Source organism: Harpegnathos saltator, unplaced genomic scaffold (genome assembly GCF_003227715.2).
Source record: "Harpegnathos saltator strain DR-91 unplaced genomic scaffold, Hsal_v8.6 scaffold236, whole genome shotgun sequence".
NCBI classification, from domain to species: Eukaryota; Metazoa; Arthropoda; class Insecta; order Hymenoptera; family Formicidae; genus Harpegnathos; species Harpegnathos saltator.
In genome coordinates this window covers 100043-117517 of record NW_020230024.1, presented here as the reverse complement: position 1 = coordinate 117517, position 17475 = coordinate 100043, and the positions used below count along the sequence as shown (strand labels likewise).

The window sequence follows — 17475 nt, the reverse complement described above, 5'->3', positions numbered from 1 at the left end:
AGAGAGAGAGAGAGAGAGAGAGAGAGAGAGAGAGAGAGAGAGAGAGAGAGAGAGAGAGAATGATTAGACTATCAACCGGATCAATCATTCAGCTCTTTTAACGATACTTTGAGATGCGCGGAATCTTCGCTGGGAACGATGTTTTTCTCGTTACTGCGAGATCTCGATGTGTAAGTAACGCAAATCGAATAACAACATATACCGCGATGATACATCCCTTGCTTTCGGTCCTCGGACATTCGATTGCCGTGTGGCACATCGCATATAGGACTTATCTATGAATCAGGTGATACACGGTTACAAGTACAGGCTATATTCGGGAAGATTCGTCGCATTGAATTATTGCGCCATAAACGATCTTACAAAGACGTCAAAATACCCGACTGCGGCCAATGCTACTCGCTTCATACTCGTCCTTCCTAGGTTTCTACATCCTCGCGCGTGAAAGGTTTACCCTTATTTCTAATCTGGGTCATCTCATGGAAATTTGTTTTCAAGGGAACATTCTCAAACTCTTGGCGACAAAAGCAAATTTTACAGCAGCTTCTATTCTTTCTTCTCTCCGTCCTCTTCTCCCCCTCCCTGTCTCTCTTTCTCTCTCTCTCTCTCTCTCTCTCTCTCTCTCTCCCTCTCCCTCTCTCTCTCTCTCTCTCTCTCTCTCTCTCTCTCTCTCTCTTTAAAAGGACTTTTTCGTTCAGAACAATATAGTCTTTAATTTGTATCACCTCTTCGCTACCTGCGGCTAAATGTTTGACCTACGAATAGAAATATTTCGATCTTTCGAATTCGTTAGACTCTTGTTTGTTCCAACTATTCTCCCGAAAAATACATCAGCAACTCTGCCTTCAAATATCTCCTCAGATAACAATTAGACATTTCTTGACTTTGGATTCGCAGAAAACGACGAAGGAAAACGAATCGATAATTTATTCTGTGATCTCCAGCGAGTTGTTTTTCTCCGAGACGAGAATAATGATTTCGTCAGCGGAACTAGCCGCGCTTATGGACGCTTTTTCGCGCGGAGCGAAGTTGCGAAACTCGCACATACGCGCTCGACGACTTTATTTTTCTTCAATGGCTCCGTCCGGTTTCATAAGGAGTTCACGCCTCTGCCGTGCCTCGTCATTAATTACTAAACTTGAAAGCGCCTCAAACTGCGAACTATATGGTGTAGGAGAAGAGTGACAAGCGGATAGAAAAGCATGCCTCGCTTAAATCGCAGTTTACTGTACGTACGACGCTTCGAACAGAACAGAACTCGTTTCTGACTGTTTTTATATTATTCAAGTCAAGTCACATCGCCGAGATTTTTGCGATTTGCGGCGAATTAATCTGCGACTGCATCGGCTCATTACATACGTTACATGATTCGACGATTCTCATTAAGAGCCAGCTTGCAAGGGTCTGTAGCGACGATTGACTTCGTATTCGTAGTCTTCCGACAAGGCGTCACCACCGTCGCCGCGATATGCATCGCGGCTTATCTAATATATGCGATAGATCTTGGCGGTATCCTTTCTTCGCGGTTTTCTGTCGTCAGGACAACCAACAATACTATCGAATCTAGCCGAAAGGCGCGATCTAGAGAGTCAGTTAGTCTGTTTGCGACTTCCGGGCAAGTCACCAACCGACACGTATCCGAACGCCCAGTATATAATAAACCTTCCTGATGTTACGATTACGCTAATTTCTCACATCGTATCTCTCACTATCCTTACAAAACAATTCTCGTGTCCCGTGTCTCGTGTCGAAGATGTGTTCGTCACGACTACACCCGAGAAACTGCCCGACACTTCTCTCTGAAGTTGCTTTTCTTCAAAACTCTGGTCCTACAACAAGATATGTTCCCTCACGAGACAACGAGATTTCACACGCATAACAGGTTTATCTCTGCTTTAAAATATTCTTTCTTCCTGTTTTTGTGCCCGTTTTTATGGCTGCTGTTGTCACAAACCCTATTGAGTTTCCGAAAAGCCATTCGATCACAATCGTCGATTCGTGTCGAATTGAAACTACACGACATACATGACTTTCCCTTTTGTTTGTATCTCGGGCCAGGGGTCCCACGGGAAATAACGTGACGTAGCTGCAGCGGCATATTTTACATATTTTACTTTAAATCGCATCGTCCGATCTGCTTTCGACAGAATTTGAGGTGACCCGATATTTCATGACGTCAGGAGACGTCAGAAGGAAAGATTATGCGACAGGTATAGCAAGGGGAAGCGTCCTCAATGCAATGAGGGGAGCGTGAGTGAGTGAGTGAGACGCAAGAGATTTTGACTTTGATTCAAACCAAAGACTTTTCCCGTCCCCGCAGTTGCTTTTCGTTTTGCCAAACCGGCGCAACGGTAACTTGTGCGGTAAACAATCCTTTGTTATGGAAACTTGGAAATTAACGACACGAACAAGAGACAACATTTGTTGCGGCAGTCGCGTGTTATTACTGGTGACGTGACAACGCAAAGCTAATCGTTACCCCGTTACTCTCTCCATCCGCGGGAACGTTCTTCTTTCCGAACGTTGTTCATGTGCATTAGTTGTTGCGTTAAACATCTTCGAAGTCTCAGTGATCGAATACAACAAATTCACTTACTGCAGTGTGTGTGTGTGTGTGTGTGTTTGCAAGAGCTTGAATAGGTGAATTTAATCTTAAAGGGGAAAAGAAAAAGAAACAAACAAACACCCATCTTAACAATAACGAAAATAACGAAATAACGAAAAAGGAAAGACAGAGAAGGAAAAGGGCGCGGGATATACGTTTGGTATATGGTTGGTTGCTAATTAATGCTCCATGTGTGTTGAAAGTACAAAAATCCCTCGGCACCCGATGCATAAACTTCAAACGCAAATTCACCCTCCCGCTGATAATTAAAATTGTCTCGCGATCAGACACTTTCGCGATTCCCCCCTCCCCTCCCTATCCTTTCTCTACCTCGATTGAATACCACGAAACAAATATTTACGTCCCCAATTCTCTTGTTCGTTATATCCTCAATGTTTCCGGATATCCAGTGCAGTGTATCCACGTCACAGATAATGAAATTAATCTTTATAACTCGCGGCAATTTCGACTTTCTCACGTTGTGTAACGCTGAACGCGTTCTTGAACCGCCCGACTGGTTTCTGGCTCAATGGGTAAACTTGTGAGAGGCACATACACCTCCCGTATTAAAACTGTCATTACCCTTGACATTTTTCGGTCGTTGCCGGTAGTTTCGTTGAATCGCCTCTTTATCTGCGAAGCACGAAACACTTTATCTACTACTATTATTATAAAATAGAATACTGTATATTGTATATTTTTGCCACATGACTAACGACCCAGCGAAAAGAGAATGTCGAGACGGCGTACGACGGCGGACAGCCGTCTTACAATGTTTCCCCTCTATCGCAACGATATCGTCCGGAGTCCGATGAGAGTTTCGGGGGTACGCAGGTCCGGCGTACACAAGAGAGAACACAGAGCACGAGAGAGACGAGAGAGAGAGAGAGAGAGAGAGAGAGAGAGAGAGAGAGAGAGAGAGACGAGAGAGAGAGAGAGAGAGAGAGAGAGAGAGAGGGAGAGAGAGAGGGAGAGAGAGAGAGAGGGAGAGAGAGAGAGCACATCGTCATCGTTTCAAAGCGTCCAGCGCGAATTCGAAATCGAACTACCGATCACGCAGGTGGAAGTCGAATCTCATCTGACTAAAGTTCATCCCTACTGTTTACAGGCGGCGTGAAGAGCGTGACGCGCGAGAGCGGAGCCGGAGCGGGCGCTGGAGTAGGCGTTGGTGCTGGCGGTACAATGATGTACAAATCAGTTGTACCGCGTGAATTGTCGCAGGACTTTTCGAGACCAGCGCGATTGGACGTACTCCTCGACATGCCTCCCGCCTCGCGGGAGACACAGGTCCATCACAGTTGGAACGCCGATGATCGTAGTCTCAACATATTCGTTAAGGTGACGCGACTTGGCGCGCAGGGAATACGCGCTGTTTATTGTTATCGTTATCACAAGTTACACAAGTACACGACAAGAGGCGTACAGTGTGTACTGACGATCACCGTATTGTGTCCTCCTCCTTTCGCAGGAAGACGACAAGTTGACGTTCCACCGACACCCAGTCGCGCAGAGTACGGATTGCATACGAGGAAAGGTGGGATACACCAAGGGCATGCACGTATGGGAATTGCAGTGGAGCACGAGGCAACGGGGCACTCACGCTGTAGTGGGAGTAGCGACGGCGGACGCGCCGCTTCACAGTGTCGGTTATCAGAGTCTGGTTGGCAACAACGAGCTCAGCTGGGGATGGGACCTTGGTAGGAACAAACTCTACCATGACTCGAAGAATAACAACGGCGTGACGTATCCGGCCCTCCTCAAGCCGGATGAGACCTTTATTGTTCCTGACAAATTCTTGGGTGAGTGCACGGTGTACACCGCGTGTACCTCGTGTCGTTACACCACGAATAACTCGACATTGATTCGTGGTCGAGGAGGAGGAGACACTTTCACTTCGCGGCTTGTGTTATGCTCTATGTGTATGTGAAGAAAGATATCCTCTCTTGGGATGTGTCGAACACCTTGTTTCTTCGCCGTGTTTCCTCGTGTGAGATAACGTCTGTTGACCCTGCCACTACTGTTGATTTTGTGCTTTCTCCTTTCTCCCCCCCTCCCCCCTCTCTCTCTATCTATCTATCTATCTATCTATCTATCTATCTATCTATCTATCTATCTATCTATCTATCTATCTATCCATCTATCTATCTATCTATCTATCTATCTATCTATCTATCTATCTATCTATCTATCCATCTATCTATCTATCCATCTATCTATCTATCTATCTATCTATCTATCTATCTATCTATCTATCTATCTATCTATCTATTTATCTATCTATCTATCTATCTATCTATCTATCTATCTATCTCTATCAATCTCAAGGTGATGGAAACTGTCATCATACGCGATTTGTTCACAGTGGTCCTCGACATGGACGAAGGTACGTTAGCGTTCGTAGTGGATGGCCAATACCTTGGAATAGCCTTCAGAGGACTCAAGGGAAGAAAGCTACACCCCATTGTGTCCGCCGTGTGGGGACATTGCGAGATCACGATGAAATACATCGGCGGACTCGATCGTACGTAGCATTTAGAGTTATCGAAGAACACTGGACACTGGACGTATGTCCGACACACTTACCACTTGACTAACCCGCCCATCTTCTCTGCAGCTGAACCATTACCCTTGATGGATCTCTGTCGAAGAGTAATCCGACAGCGAATCGGCAAACAGAGATTAGAAGAAAAGATCAACGACCTGAATCTGCCGCAAGCAATGAAGACTTATCTCCTTTATCGCGACCGAAGGTAACCACCGAGTGAATCTCTCATCACCGGCGAATACGAGTGCGAACGTCACCGCGCTACAACGTTGTTGGCATTACGACGCACAGGTGACCGCCCGCTACCCACCCTCGCATGCCACCGAGCACAGCAGCCCTTTAGCCGCGCGTCTCCGTCAATCAAGCGTCATCCGATGATCAACAGACTGACACGCATGATGCGACGAAGCATTGAGACGTACACTGGCACTTCGAGAAGACACGCCGAGAGAACGGTGTCGAGATACCGTATATATACTGACTCATGGCGTCCGTATTGGGATAGACCGCGACGACCGCAGTATTTATCGTCGTTATCATCACCGTCGGTGAGCTTGGCTCAATGGCGACTACGTGGTTCGCTCCGTAAATCGTGATTGAAGCTAATTCTTTACAATAGTATGATTTGAACTAGTAGGTGTGAATTTAGTTAGTTTTTACGTGGTTTTAGTCAAAAATACAAAATGCAAAAGGGAAACATACGTTATGTTTGTTATTGTAGGCTATTGAAAATATAATTTTATATTGTTAATTTAAAAAGAAATGATTGCGCCAGGATGTAGGGCGTATTGTTATCTTTTGCATTGCAAGGGACGAATAGAGCAAAATAACTTTCAAGGTAAAAACTTTGATGTAGAGAGATAGAGGGGGGAGGGGAGAGGGGAAGAGAGAGAGAGAGAGAGAGAGAGAGCGAGCGAGCGAGCGAGCGAGCGGTTTCCCCGTTTCTTTTTATTCGCTTTGGAAAAATACGAGATGATGATAGCGATGCATGATATATGATATGTGCTGCTTCAACGGGAAGAGAAGAATCCTCTAGAGACGCGTGGTCGATGAAGGAAAGCAAGAAATTACGCGAGAAAACACGGAAAGACCTACAGCGCTTCTCAATTGGCCAGTAAAAAATTAGATTTAATCAAGCTGATACGGGCATATCGCTTACAACTGACAGTTGATCGACAGTTAATAGTGGGCTTGTTGTATAGTTCAGCTTTAGCTGACATATACAACATAATGATGTGGTTGAACAAAGGTTAAAATGAATGACTAAGGAAAAGACGAAAAGTGAGAGAAAAAAAGACACACACACACAGAGAGAGAGAGAGAGAGAGAGAGAGAGAGAGAGAGAGAGAGAGAGAGAGAGAGAGAGAGAGAGAAAGTAGATAAGTGAGTGATTGACTGTGAGTAAGTGATAAAGTGAATGAGTGAGTGAGTGAGCGAGTGCGAGAGAAAGAGTGAGAGAGAGAGAGAGAGAGATGCGCAGAAAAATGGCAAAAAAGTTTTTACGATGAGCACTAGTAACCAGCGAGAGATGGGAGTTTATTTGGTTCATGAGTGGGATGATTAATTGAATTTGCGACAAAAGTGTGTACAGTGATGGAAGTCGACGCAGATTGAGCAGCCACCTTCCAATAGAAACTCATTTTTCAAGTATTTTCTAAGCATGCTAGGTCTAGTAAAATATTGTGCTGTATGCGTGTGTATCATGGATGGATATAGAAGACAAAGAAAGAGCTACGGCGAAGGAGCTACGAGGTGAAGAAAAACAAAGGTTAGCTCTGCCATAATCTTCTCTCGCTGCACAAAGAAACGTAGACTTCACAACTGAGCTTCATAGCGTAAACACGCGAGAAAGTATGTAGCTGGGATAGGCAGGGGATTTTACGGAATGAAGAAGTCGAGAGTGAAGAATGCGTTTGTTTTCAAAGATGGAAGAATAAGTCGAACTTTAATGTATCCGATAACAAGCGTAATAAATCAATTAATAACGTGGAGCAGCGGAAGAATCAATAAAAATAATTAATAAAATTAATTACCTCATCTAAGTGAATTAAAAATAATAAACGATAGTTGTTCTACTACTATCTAGATAACATTTAGGAGGAAATGACTCTTAAGACGGGCATTGGCAGAAATTATTCCAAACACGAATTAAAACTGTCAGAATGGGCCGCTAACGTTAGTAATTATAAAAAAAAATAAAATGAACGACAAGAAGCAGGAGGAGAAAAAATAACAAATAAAATACGATGATTATTATAATTACAATGACTACGACGATGAGTAATGATGCTGATTATGACAATGAGGAGCGACAATGAATAATGATGCTGACTATATCGGGCGTGTAACTATTATATACTATTAGCATGACAATTCTTGCGACTGGTCCTTAAATAATACCACGTTTACTCTTACGTTTGTCGCTTAGGTTAAAGGTAATTCCGCCGACGATGTCGGCAATGTCGATTTGTACATAGATATATCGATAATAACGATGATGTACGTATGTATTGCACATTTGCAAAACATGGAATAGGCAGACCAAGTGCAAGAGAACGAATGAAAGGGAGAGAGAAAGAAAAGGAGGGAGGAGAAGGAATGAATGACTAAGTGAGTGAGTGAGTGAGTGAGTGAGTGAGTGAGTGAGTGAGTGAGTGAGTGAGAGAGAGAGAGAGAGAGAGAGAGAGAGAGAGAGAGAAACGCAGATCACTTTCAAATGTTTTCAGTATCTAATGTGATTATCGTGCATCGTCAAGCTCGTCATTCTCGGTGATGTCTTGCTTTTTCATCACGCGATTCGAAATCACCCTGATTCTCATTTACTCCAGTACCCATGCATCGTTGTTCCCACCTCCGGCTTGAGCTCTTTTGGGACTCTGAGCGTCTTCCAAGTTGTCGCCAATCGCTCGTAGTAACCTATTTACCGGCACTGAGTGAGTAGAGAGCGTGTGCTTGTGCGAGCGACATAATAAAACGAGTGAATTTGCAATTCACATCAGTTCGATCTCACGATATCCGGAAGAAACAAAGAAAGAAGAAAAAGGCGACAAATGGAGCGGTCGGTTCGTCATACGTTAAGATACGTATACATTACAGACGAGCGGACGAACACTCGGATTCGAACAAACGGTGAATTTGGTAAATGTGCACTAATTGCTATTCGCATTGCTGAGCGAACGAACAACAAACAAACAAACATTGAACGCGAATGTTCGGACGTTCGCATTCGTGTGTTCGTGTGTTTGGATCATTTTCAACTTTAGACCCAGAGGAATACGTCAGTCGAATGTAAGAACTCACTAAATGCTCAATGAACGGTCATACTATTGAATGTATTCAGTAGTATTCTGTAATTTTCTCAGTCGAATTCGTTCGCCGAATTCCGCCGTTCGTTGTTCGTTCGTTTAGTGTGTATCCGTTTTTTTATACATCTCTTGATGAGCGAACCCGATCGAAAGCGAATCGGACGCTGACAAATGTTCGGCTTGTATTCGCTGTGGCCGACACATTTGCCGAATTCACTGTTCGTTGTTCGCTATGCGTCGATCATGCGTTTTTCGTCTTCTTATCAATTGCATGGCCCATCCCATGTCGGATTTCCTGTTTGCTCTAAAGCCTCGTCGAACGTAAGTTGCATTTTGCTTTCTTGCATTTGTATCTTCGCCGACCATCTCCATCCTTGGTCGCAGTCTCTGCCATTGTCTTCGTCTGGACGAGCCGATGCTGCTCGCTCGCCAATCGATCGATTCTCTTTGCCGAAGTGATCCGTGCGCAGCGACGCAGCCCTCACAATGTAGCGATCACAACTGCACCCGTACCAGTCAAAAGCACGTACGATCTCGCACTCGGGGCAGAGGGTTGCGCGCCTCTCCGCGCGGTCCTCAGTCACGCGCATTGCACATACATACACGCAAAAATACACAAATCAGAAAGTATGGTGTAAAGTCGATAATTGAACCGATAGCTTATCGACAGTAAGACCATCGGTGAGACAGACAGAGAGAGAGAGAGAGAGAGAGAGAGAGAGAGAGAGAGAGAGAGAGAGAGAGAGAGGGAGAGAGAGAGAGAGAGAGAGAGAATTGTATTATGAAGCACACACGGAGCTTGGGTGAAACAGTTTAGTGAAGCGGAATAGGCTGCCGATATAAGTCTAAAGTTTCCCAGTTTTGATTCTCTTGCGTCCCCCCTCCCCCTCCCCCCCGGTATATTTTCCCTCTTGTCTCTCACATTGACAACTCTCTCTTTATTAACAATATATACTTTTGTTACTCCTCGCATCACGTCGCGACGGTTTTTATACGTGGAGAAAAAAAACGCAATACCGGGATGATATTCAGGTTGCACTCCAGGAAAGTCAAATTCTCTCAATCTTTTTCTCGTTGAGGGGATTGCCTTGTTGCATTCATCAATATATGAATATGTGGATGGAGGATTCGGCAAGCCATTAGGATAGCGAAAGTACAAGTTCGAAACGAAGAATTGTATACTGTTATTACTAAATTGACAATGTTTCCTTGAAATATTGGTATCTTTTTGATGCTACCAGTCTCTATCGGCACATTACGTCGAAGAATAACTTTTGTCTTTCCGTGAGCATGAAACAAGTGAGCGAGCGAACAAAGGTAGAACGCTACGAGATCTGAGAGATGTCCGCGCACAGAAAGAGAGCCGTGTCCGTGGTCTTCGTCTTAACGCGGTTGCTGTATCTTGAACTTTTTGTTGTTACCCGAAGTCCGACGGAAGCACGACGACGACGAGAGCGAGACGGCTCTCTTAGGGGGCGACGGATGCGCGCAACACAATAGTAAAGTTGACTCTAAGATTCTAGAGTACATATACTCGTACCACGGAACGTACGCACGTAATGAGACGGCGACCGTTTAAACGATTTTCAGATACCCTGAACTCATCGCGAATTTATGTCGGTGTTTTCGACCCTCGAGGAGCGAACATCCCCCGAGTCTTGGTATATATACACTTGGTATACACGTGTACGTACGCGTATATTCGCTCTCAAAAAGCGGGAGGTATTCCCGCAACTATACTTATTGCTACCCATTGAGAGAGAGAGAGAGAGAGAGAGAGAGAGAGAGAAAACTACACAACATTATTTTATATAAATTATTGCCTCTGAAGCGCGAGTTACGGTCCGAGCATGACGTAAAAAAAATTAAAGAATATTAGTGGCTGTATATATTATTATTAATGATTAATAGTATTCTTGTATTATTCGATAAAAAGGATTACACAATTACATACATGATTTTGTTTTATTTTATGTACGATATGGAAGATTATACATCTGCACGCGACCGTGCAGTCAATATCAATTGACGAATGCGATAGAATCAATCACAGTCGATCAATTCGTGACTATTCGACTGCGAACGCGCGTTATAGCATATTTACGTTTTAAATTTACACGAATTTATCTTAAGTACTTTTGTACGAACAGATGAGTCGAAAAGAAAGATCTTCAAATCTTGTAAATTAAATTGGGCAGAAAATAAACACGCTATATGACTTTTACAATTGTTAATCATAAACGAAATGGAATTGTAAGTATTCAAGATATTCAACGAACAAAAAAAGTTGAAATTTTAACTCGTCATTTCTCTGCTCTCAATTCTACAAGACCACGTCTATGAGATAATTTCCTATTAAAATTTTTTATTATAACGGCGGTTTCTATTTTTACGGATTGTGTCTAAAATTAACACAAGTGAAAGTGAAAAAATATATATATATATATAAATATATATATATATATATTTCCTGTTATCATTTTCTCTTAATATCTTCTTTCTTCATTTCTTCTGTTCTGTTTAATATTTGTTCCTTTCTATTCATTTCTTCTTCGTATGTGTGAGTAACCACTTGTGTGATTTGATATAATGTAATGTGTATGATTGGCGAAGATATATTATGATTATTTACATGTAAACTGTAAAGTGACCGTCGCACGATGCTGATTTTACGATTTGTCAAATCGGAGAAACAGATTTTCCGAAATGAAAACTATGACGAGTAAGATTCATACGTTTTACAAAGCTTAGGATTTAATATCAGGTTTTCTCATTGCATCGATCGATCGCATAAAACGATCGCAAAAGGAGACTGTTGAGCTAGTTTTCGATAACAAGACTTGCGGTAACGTGTACGATTCGTTTGCGTAAATCGCGAAAGGTTTCTTTGTCAAAATTGGCGTGACCATTGCGAGGATTATTTTTCCGTCAACTGCCTGTTTGCCTGCCCTTGCAAACTATATTGCTCGACAAACGTATCTAATTTATTGACAATTTTATATTCAGCAGGACTATGCCTTGCAGAACTATGCAGGACTAGGTAATATATCTTTAATTTGTTTAATTAATTAGGATAGTAATCTAAAAACAAAACAAATAAATCGAAAGCAAGAAAGTGTAAATGCATTTATATGAGTGCTCGATTATGCGCGCGCGTGTGCATGCATGCGTGCGTGCGTGCGTGCGTGCGTGCGTGCGTGCGTGCGTGCGTGCGTGCGTGCGTGCGTGCGTGCGTGCGTGCGTGCGTGCGTGCGTGCGTGCGTGCGTGCGTGCGTGCGTGCGTGCGTGCGTGCGTGGTGTGTGTGTGTGTGTGTGTGTGCGTGTGTGGTGTGTGTGTGTGTGCGCGCGCGCGCGCGCATGCGTAATCAAAGTCACACAGAGGACATTACAATCTTTTATTAATCGCGAGGATTACTTTTCTTCCACTTTTATCTGCGCAGACTTTTACTGTTTTGTTTTATGTTTTCTCAGATGTCATAAAATCTCGACGACATAAAATATCCATGTAAAAATATATAAACGAGAGATATTTATTATATTTCGCCAGTCGATGTGCATGAGAGATGACATGTAATTTAATGAAATTTTTGTGACGAAGAAACGGAAGGAGAGCGGGGAGTGGGATTCGTCGACGACTGCCAAGAAGAGGACATTAGATTATAAATGTAAATGATTCTCATATTATGCTCTGTTTTCTTGGTGTTTCCCCTCGTCTATTTTTCTCTCTTTTTTTTTCTCTTTTTTCTCTCTCTTTGTTTTAAACCTGAACTATTGTAACGAGCGATCTCACGTCTATTTTATAAGTGTAAGTTACGCGTTTAGCGTGTTACTGTAATGGACGCGCCAAGTTCCGCAGAGAACGAGAGGGGGGAGAAAGTGAAAAAAACGTCCCGAATCTCAAAAAGTGGGGTAACAAGATAAAGCAAAATATAATTATTTGATACGTGCGAATACCACACACGCACACGTACACACACACACACACACACACACACACACACACACACACGTGCACGTGCGCGCATAATTGTATTCGTGTGTATAATTATTTTCGCGGGAGTAATCCATTCTGTTGACCTTTCAAACAGAAAATTGTATCGTTTTCCTATGTTGATTTTAGAGTTGCAATTTCATTTTTCTACAGGCTGCTGTATCTACTTGCATTTCGGAATTACAATTTCTCGGGATTTTGCGTGTCCGTCGTTATCGAAACCGAGACACATGAAAAATGCATGAAACGGAGACTAATGCCTTAATGTTAACGATAATATTAAATGCATCACTATACGATTAGCTGACGGGAAAGGGAGGAGCGGACTTTGCAGGAACGAGTGAGTGAGCGAGTGAGTGAGTGAGTGAATGAGTGAGTGAGTGAGCGAACGAATGAGTGAATGAGTGAATAAATGAATGAGAGAGTAAATAAAAACAAAAAATGTATACGTTGGGAGAAAAACATTCATTTGTTTATTCAACTAATAACATATTTATTTAAATTTAAGTTTTTTTATTCAAGTAAGACGAGTATTTGTTCTCTTTTATAAAAGATTACAGTCTTGAGAAAATGTACATTTTCTCATGTGAAAAGAATGTTTCGTCAATGTAAAAAAAAAATATATATATATATATGTGCGTGTATATATATTACATAGTATATATATAGTATATATATATATATATATATATATATATACACATCTTATATATATGTGTGTAATATTGGTGCAAGTAAATATGTTATTAATGGAATGAATATTTCTTTATTCTTTAGACATTTTTTCTCTCAGTGTATCGTGGACAAACACATACATACGGAAACTAACACACAAAATACCGAATGCGCCATTGTTCCATTCAGTTTGCAGTTTCATAGTTTCCTTTTTTACTATTCCGACGACAAGAGAGAAAAGGTGCGCAAATGATGTGTGTACAATAGCGGACAACTGCTATCTAAAATAGTTCAGGCTAGATGTCGATGTTTGTAGCGGATAAAACAAGAAAAACAATACATATTGTAATTAAAATCTAAAAAAATCATAATGTCGCCGGTTTTTTTACTCGATACGAGATGCAATCTGTAAGTCGACATTCTGCTAATGCTGCGACATGCTTCGTGCCAAGGAGGATGCATCGTCATTCGTTTTAATCGGTTGATCGATTCGCAGCAACGTTACGTTCTCGTTCCCCGAGGCCTAGTAAAAATTGATTGATTCCGAAAACAGTGGCAATTTTATCATCCACAAAATTGAAATTTCATTTTTGCGCATTTTGGGCGCGTTTCGCCCGAGAAGGAATCGAAAGCGACGCGCAAGGTCAGTCACGTAGGTGCCTCTCGCATTTATCGACGAAATTAACGAATCGAATCCGAGGTATCTCGCTTTGTCGCGTTCACCGAGACCGAGTTGTCCGTGGCTTTGTGCACTTTCCTTATCACGGGTGTGTCGCAGTCTCTGTAAAGCACGTCGCAGTCCTCGCCTCGAATTCCCGCTGCGCCCGCATCCCTCACGAGACGATCCCAACCTGAGGACGGCTTCAGCGACTTCTCTATTCCGTTCCTGCGAAAGAACGGAAGCGGGGTGAATTGCGTTGTGTGAATCGCGTATTACATTCACCGTATTTATTGTTCATTTTACCGCAATAGATCCAGATTTACATACGGATTCGACACACGCGAACTTTACTCGCGTGTGTCCTCTCGCATTCGTTTGCATTCGTTAAAAATCTTAACCGCACCGGATTGTGCAACATCAACAGTTGTCGATGGCAACGCGAAATTCTCCCTTTAGTCTCTCCACATACGATCAACTCGAATGCAGCATCGAATGCGAAATGCTGTAACGGACGCTCCTGGAATGATGAGAGACGCCACAACGGAACTTACGTCAGGTACCTCGCCAGCATTTTGCCGGGCGCGCCCAAGTCTTGGAAGAGCTCGCGATTCTCGAGGCAGATCGTCCTTTGTATGCACCGTACTCTGGCATCGTTATTAAGAACCTCTTCCTCCTCCGGCGTCTGAAAAAAGCTTTGCGAAAAGTCCCAATCTACCGCCGGCGTTAGCAGAAACTTTCGCGGCGAGCTTCAGAATTTGTAATTTATTCTCGTCCAGCAAGACAAAACGTTGTTTCATCAAGACGGCTAAATCTCCGAGTCCATGGCGGCGAATTCGATTGGCTGTATTGGTATTCGTCGACCTGGTCTATGGGACCTGTGCATCGACGAGGGGACGAGTGACAGGAAACGGGAAATTAGTCGCCTCGCGGCGTTTTATCGCCTCGACTGAAATTTCATGCCGAGGAATTCATTTGCTCTCTACACGCACGAGTTGCCGCCGCGTGTGATCGCGTTTCGCGCGAGAACTTTGTTACGCGTTGAATTTTCCGGTGCGAAAAGACCGGTCCGAGACGAACGGGAGAAATATTCCTTATTCCATTAATTCGGAACCTAATCGGGAAAGAACCACGTACATACCACGACATCGAAGTCGCGCGTTGCGTAGACATTCCGCTTTTGCCTGGACGCTAACAAATCCATTATCGCGTCTTTCCGCTTAACGGCGCTCAGCGTATTCTGTATAATCGCCAACAGCAACAACAGTCCGATGAAACTGACTATGACGAGCTGTTTCGACGACGGCACGATCGAATGCTCCACCGAGTGTGCCACCGGATACCCAATATTGTTGGGATACTCGTATCCATACGGCACGTTTTCGCTTCTGTGATGCAAAAACGCTCTTTGAGGTGCTGAAACATGTTTTGGAGGAAACATCAGTGGCACGGACATACAGAGATACAGAGACAGACAAAACGATAGATGCTAGTAGATGAATAGATAAATAGATGGATGGATGGATGGAGATGGAGGGGGGAGAATAGAGAGAGAGAGAGAGAGAGAGAGAGAGAGTTGAAATTGCGACTGTATCTCCTCGAGGTTTATCTACGGTAATTAAACCGCGCTTTTCTGGTTTCCATCGAGGAAAGAGTTTGCAAGGTTGTTTGAGAAGAAAAAAGAAAGACGAAAGCACGAACGAATCTCGCGCCTTACATACATACGCCCCATGCTTTTCTCTTCTTCTCTCTTTTCTTATTATTTACTTGCGTGGGACGACATTTTAATAAACAAATATGGCCGACCTACCGACATACTTCAATTCCTCAATGAGAGAATGAGCTCAGCTCATTAGGTTTGTAGGTTTAATGCGCCGCCGATTCAGGCGCGCGACCCGTTAGCTACTCGATTATAGATAGCCGCGCATAAAGGACAAGTGATCGAACGACACGCCGCGTCTTAGCGTAACTAAAATAGAAAAATCTTTACCGGAGAAAAAGTAATCCGAGGGCAGCATTGGCAACATTGGCTGCGACTGCGGCTGCGGCTGCGGCTGTGGCTGCGGCTGCGGCGGCAAGAGGAGGCTCGCATCATATCCGCGCGTCATATCCGGCTGAGCCACCGGCTCGGTCTTATCCCCCATCTCTGTCAAAGACGAGCCATTCCCGTTGGGCGGGAACACCACGATTTTCGTATCCTGGCCGGCGATTAAAACGGCCGCGAGCGTGCCGAGCAGCACAAGTACTTTCATATTCCAAGGGGAGAATTGCCTTTTCCAGACGAGAGATGCAAAACTATACGAACTAATCTATCGTTACCTACCGACTGAGCCTGGTCTAGTCTAACTAGCTCGCGGACGGGCGCGCGCGATCCGGCCGGCTGGCCTTTACCTCGCGGCGGTAAAGGTTTAAATCTTTCGTAGGACCGGCACCGCCGCCGTCGCCGCCGTGACACGCGGACTGATGCGGAATGTACGTGACGCTGCGAACTTAAACGGCCGGCTTGTCGCGGACGTGCCGACATTTTCCCCTTCGTGTCGCGTCGAATTCGACACAGCTGAGACGACGGGAAGATTGCGCACGACGGGGACGAGCGCAATTTCGGGAACGAGCGACGATCATTCGGCCCGCTGAGCTGTCCGACGAGTTTACGAGTCACGGATCGTGACTGCTGCAACGAGCCGATGAAACACGCCCGTTCCACTTGCACAGCGAGAACGCAAGAATTACCATTTTTCTTCCTCTCTGCCGAAGAAATAGTCCCATTGCTGCTGGGATGTACGGTAAATCTCGGCAATTCGCGTTCGCAGCGACGATGACGCTGACTTCTTGAGGATAACGAGTTAATTTCTCTTTCCGCTTTCGCAGCAGCGTCAAAACTGAAGATTTGTCAGCCGAAAATCTCTACTCTCACAATATATACATATACTGTGAGACTATATACGCATCTCTAAGACATTGTAGTTATTATTTCCCGAAAAAGTTTTCCTTCGCTCTCTCTCTCTCTCTCTCTCTCTCTCTCTCTCTCACCCCCTCTCAACAGCAGAGCTGGCTGTGCGTCCAAGTGCTTTGCCGCTTTCACCACGCGCGAAGAGATTCGCTCCTGAGAGACCCCTGCCAGGAGACTTGGGAGGAGTAACTACTGGGAAGAGAGACCTCGAGATTATAGAAACTATTCCCCTTTCCACGATACTTTCATCGTGCACAGCAAACATTGCGATTTTCATTCGAACATAACAGTTTTCGGGAAAAATCCGTGTGCTGATCGACGGCGATTAGTAACGATCGCGAGGAATTTCCCAAGGGAATCCAATCCCCAGTTGAGGAGAAGGTGTTTTGACCTGATTTAACCGATGACACTTTTGCACCGATTCGAGCCGTCGAATTCACGAGGCTGCCCTACTCTCTGCCAGACTCTACGGTCTGGTCATCGAGATGCCGAGAGAGAGAGAGAGAGAGAGAGAGAGAGAGAGAGAGAGAGAGAGAGAGCAGAGAGAGAGAGAGAGAGAGAGAGAGAGAGAGAGCAGAGCTATGTTTCGTGCGGGTATTTCAGCAGCGAGAGGAGCGAGACGACACGAGGAGGGTAGAAATCGGTCTGGCTGCTGAGGCTGCAAGGGGTTGCTATGGCGATGAATCGGAGGTGGGGAAAGGGAACCTGGAGGGTTCGTCTGTCTGCAGCCCTTCTAAAGGGGATGG

The 17475-nt window shown here is 44.2% G+C and overlaps 2 protein-coding genes across 5 annotated transcripts in view; one reads left to right on the top strand and one right to left on the bottom strand.

The window, feature by feature from the left end:
- LOC105181574 (protein gustavus) overlaps positions 1 to 7689 on the top strand; it is a 165431-nt gene extending 157742 nt beyond the window's left edge. For all 4 annotated transcript variants that reach the window (XM_011138440.3, XM_025298731.1, XM_011138439.3 and 1 more), the window contains 4 exons: positions 3714 to 3943; positions 4074 to 4404; positions 4968 to 5126; positions 5220 to 7689. In XM_011138440.3, the coding sequence (XP_011136742.1) occupies positions 3714 to 3943; positions 4074 to 4404; positions 4968 to 5126; positions 5220 to 5359 (860 nt within the window). In that variant the 3' untranslated portion in view covers positions 5360 to 7689. The remainder of the gene's footprint in view (positions 1 to 3713; positions 3944 to 4073; positions 4405 to 4967; positions 5127 to 5219) is intronic.
- A 5489-nt stretch (positions 7690 to 13178) lies between these two features.
- On the bottom strand, positions 13179 to 17254 carry LOC105181573 (uncharacterized). The gene is made up of 4 exons (XM_011138438.3): positions 15770 to 17254; positions 14921 to 15195; positions 14334 to 14464; positions 13179 to 14007 (listed from the first exon to the last, which is right to left on the bottom strand). Exons 1-4 carry the CDS (start codon positions 16029 to 16031, stop codon positions 13803 to 13805), a joined length of 873 nt encoding a protein of 290 aa, XP_011136740.1. The 5' UTR covers positions 16032 to 17254; the 3' UTR covers positions 13179 to 13802.
- Between the last annotated feature and the right edge of the window lie 221 nt (positions 17255 to 17475).

Bases quoted from the DNA above. Each gene is read 5' to 3' on its own strand.
- LOC105181573 (XM_011138438.3), bottom strand. From the start codon at position 16,031: ATGAAAGTACTTGTGCTGCTCGGCACGCTCGCGGCCGTTTTAATCGCC. The intron at 15,196-15,769 runs GTAAAGATTTTT...AACATGTTTCAG, and splicing joins CTCGGATTACTTTTTCTCCG to CACCTCAAAGAGCGTTTTTG. The intron at 14,008-14,333 runs GTAAGTTCCGTT...GTTCTTTCGCAG, and splicing joins ATGCTGGCGAGGTACCTGAC to GAACGGAATAGAGAAGTCGC.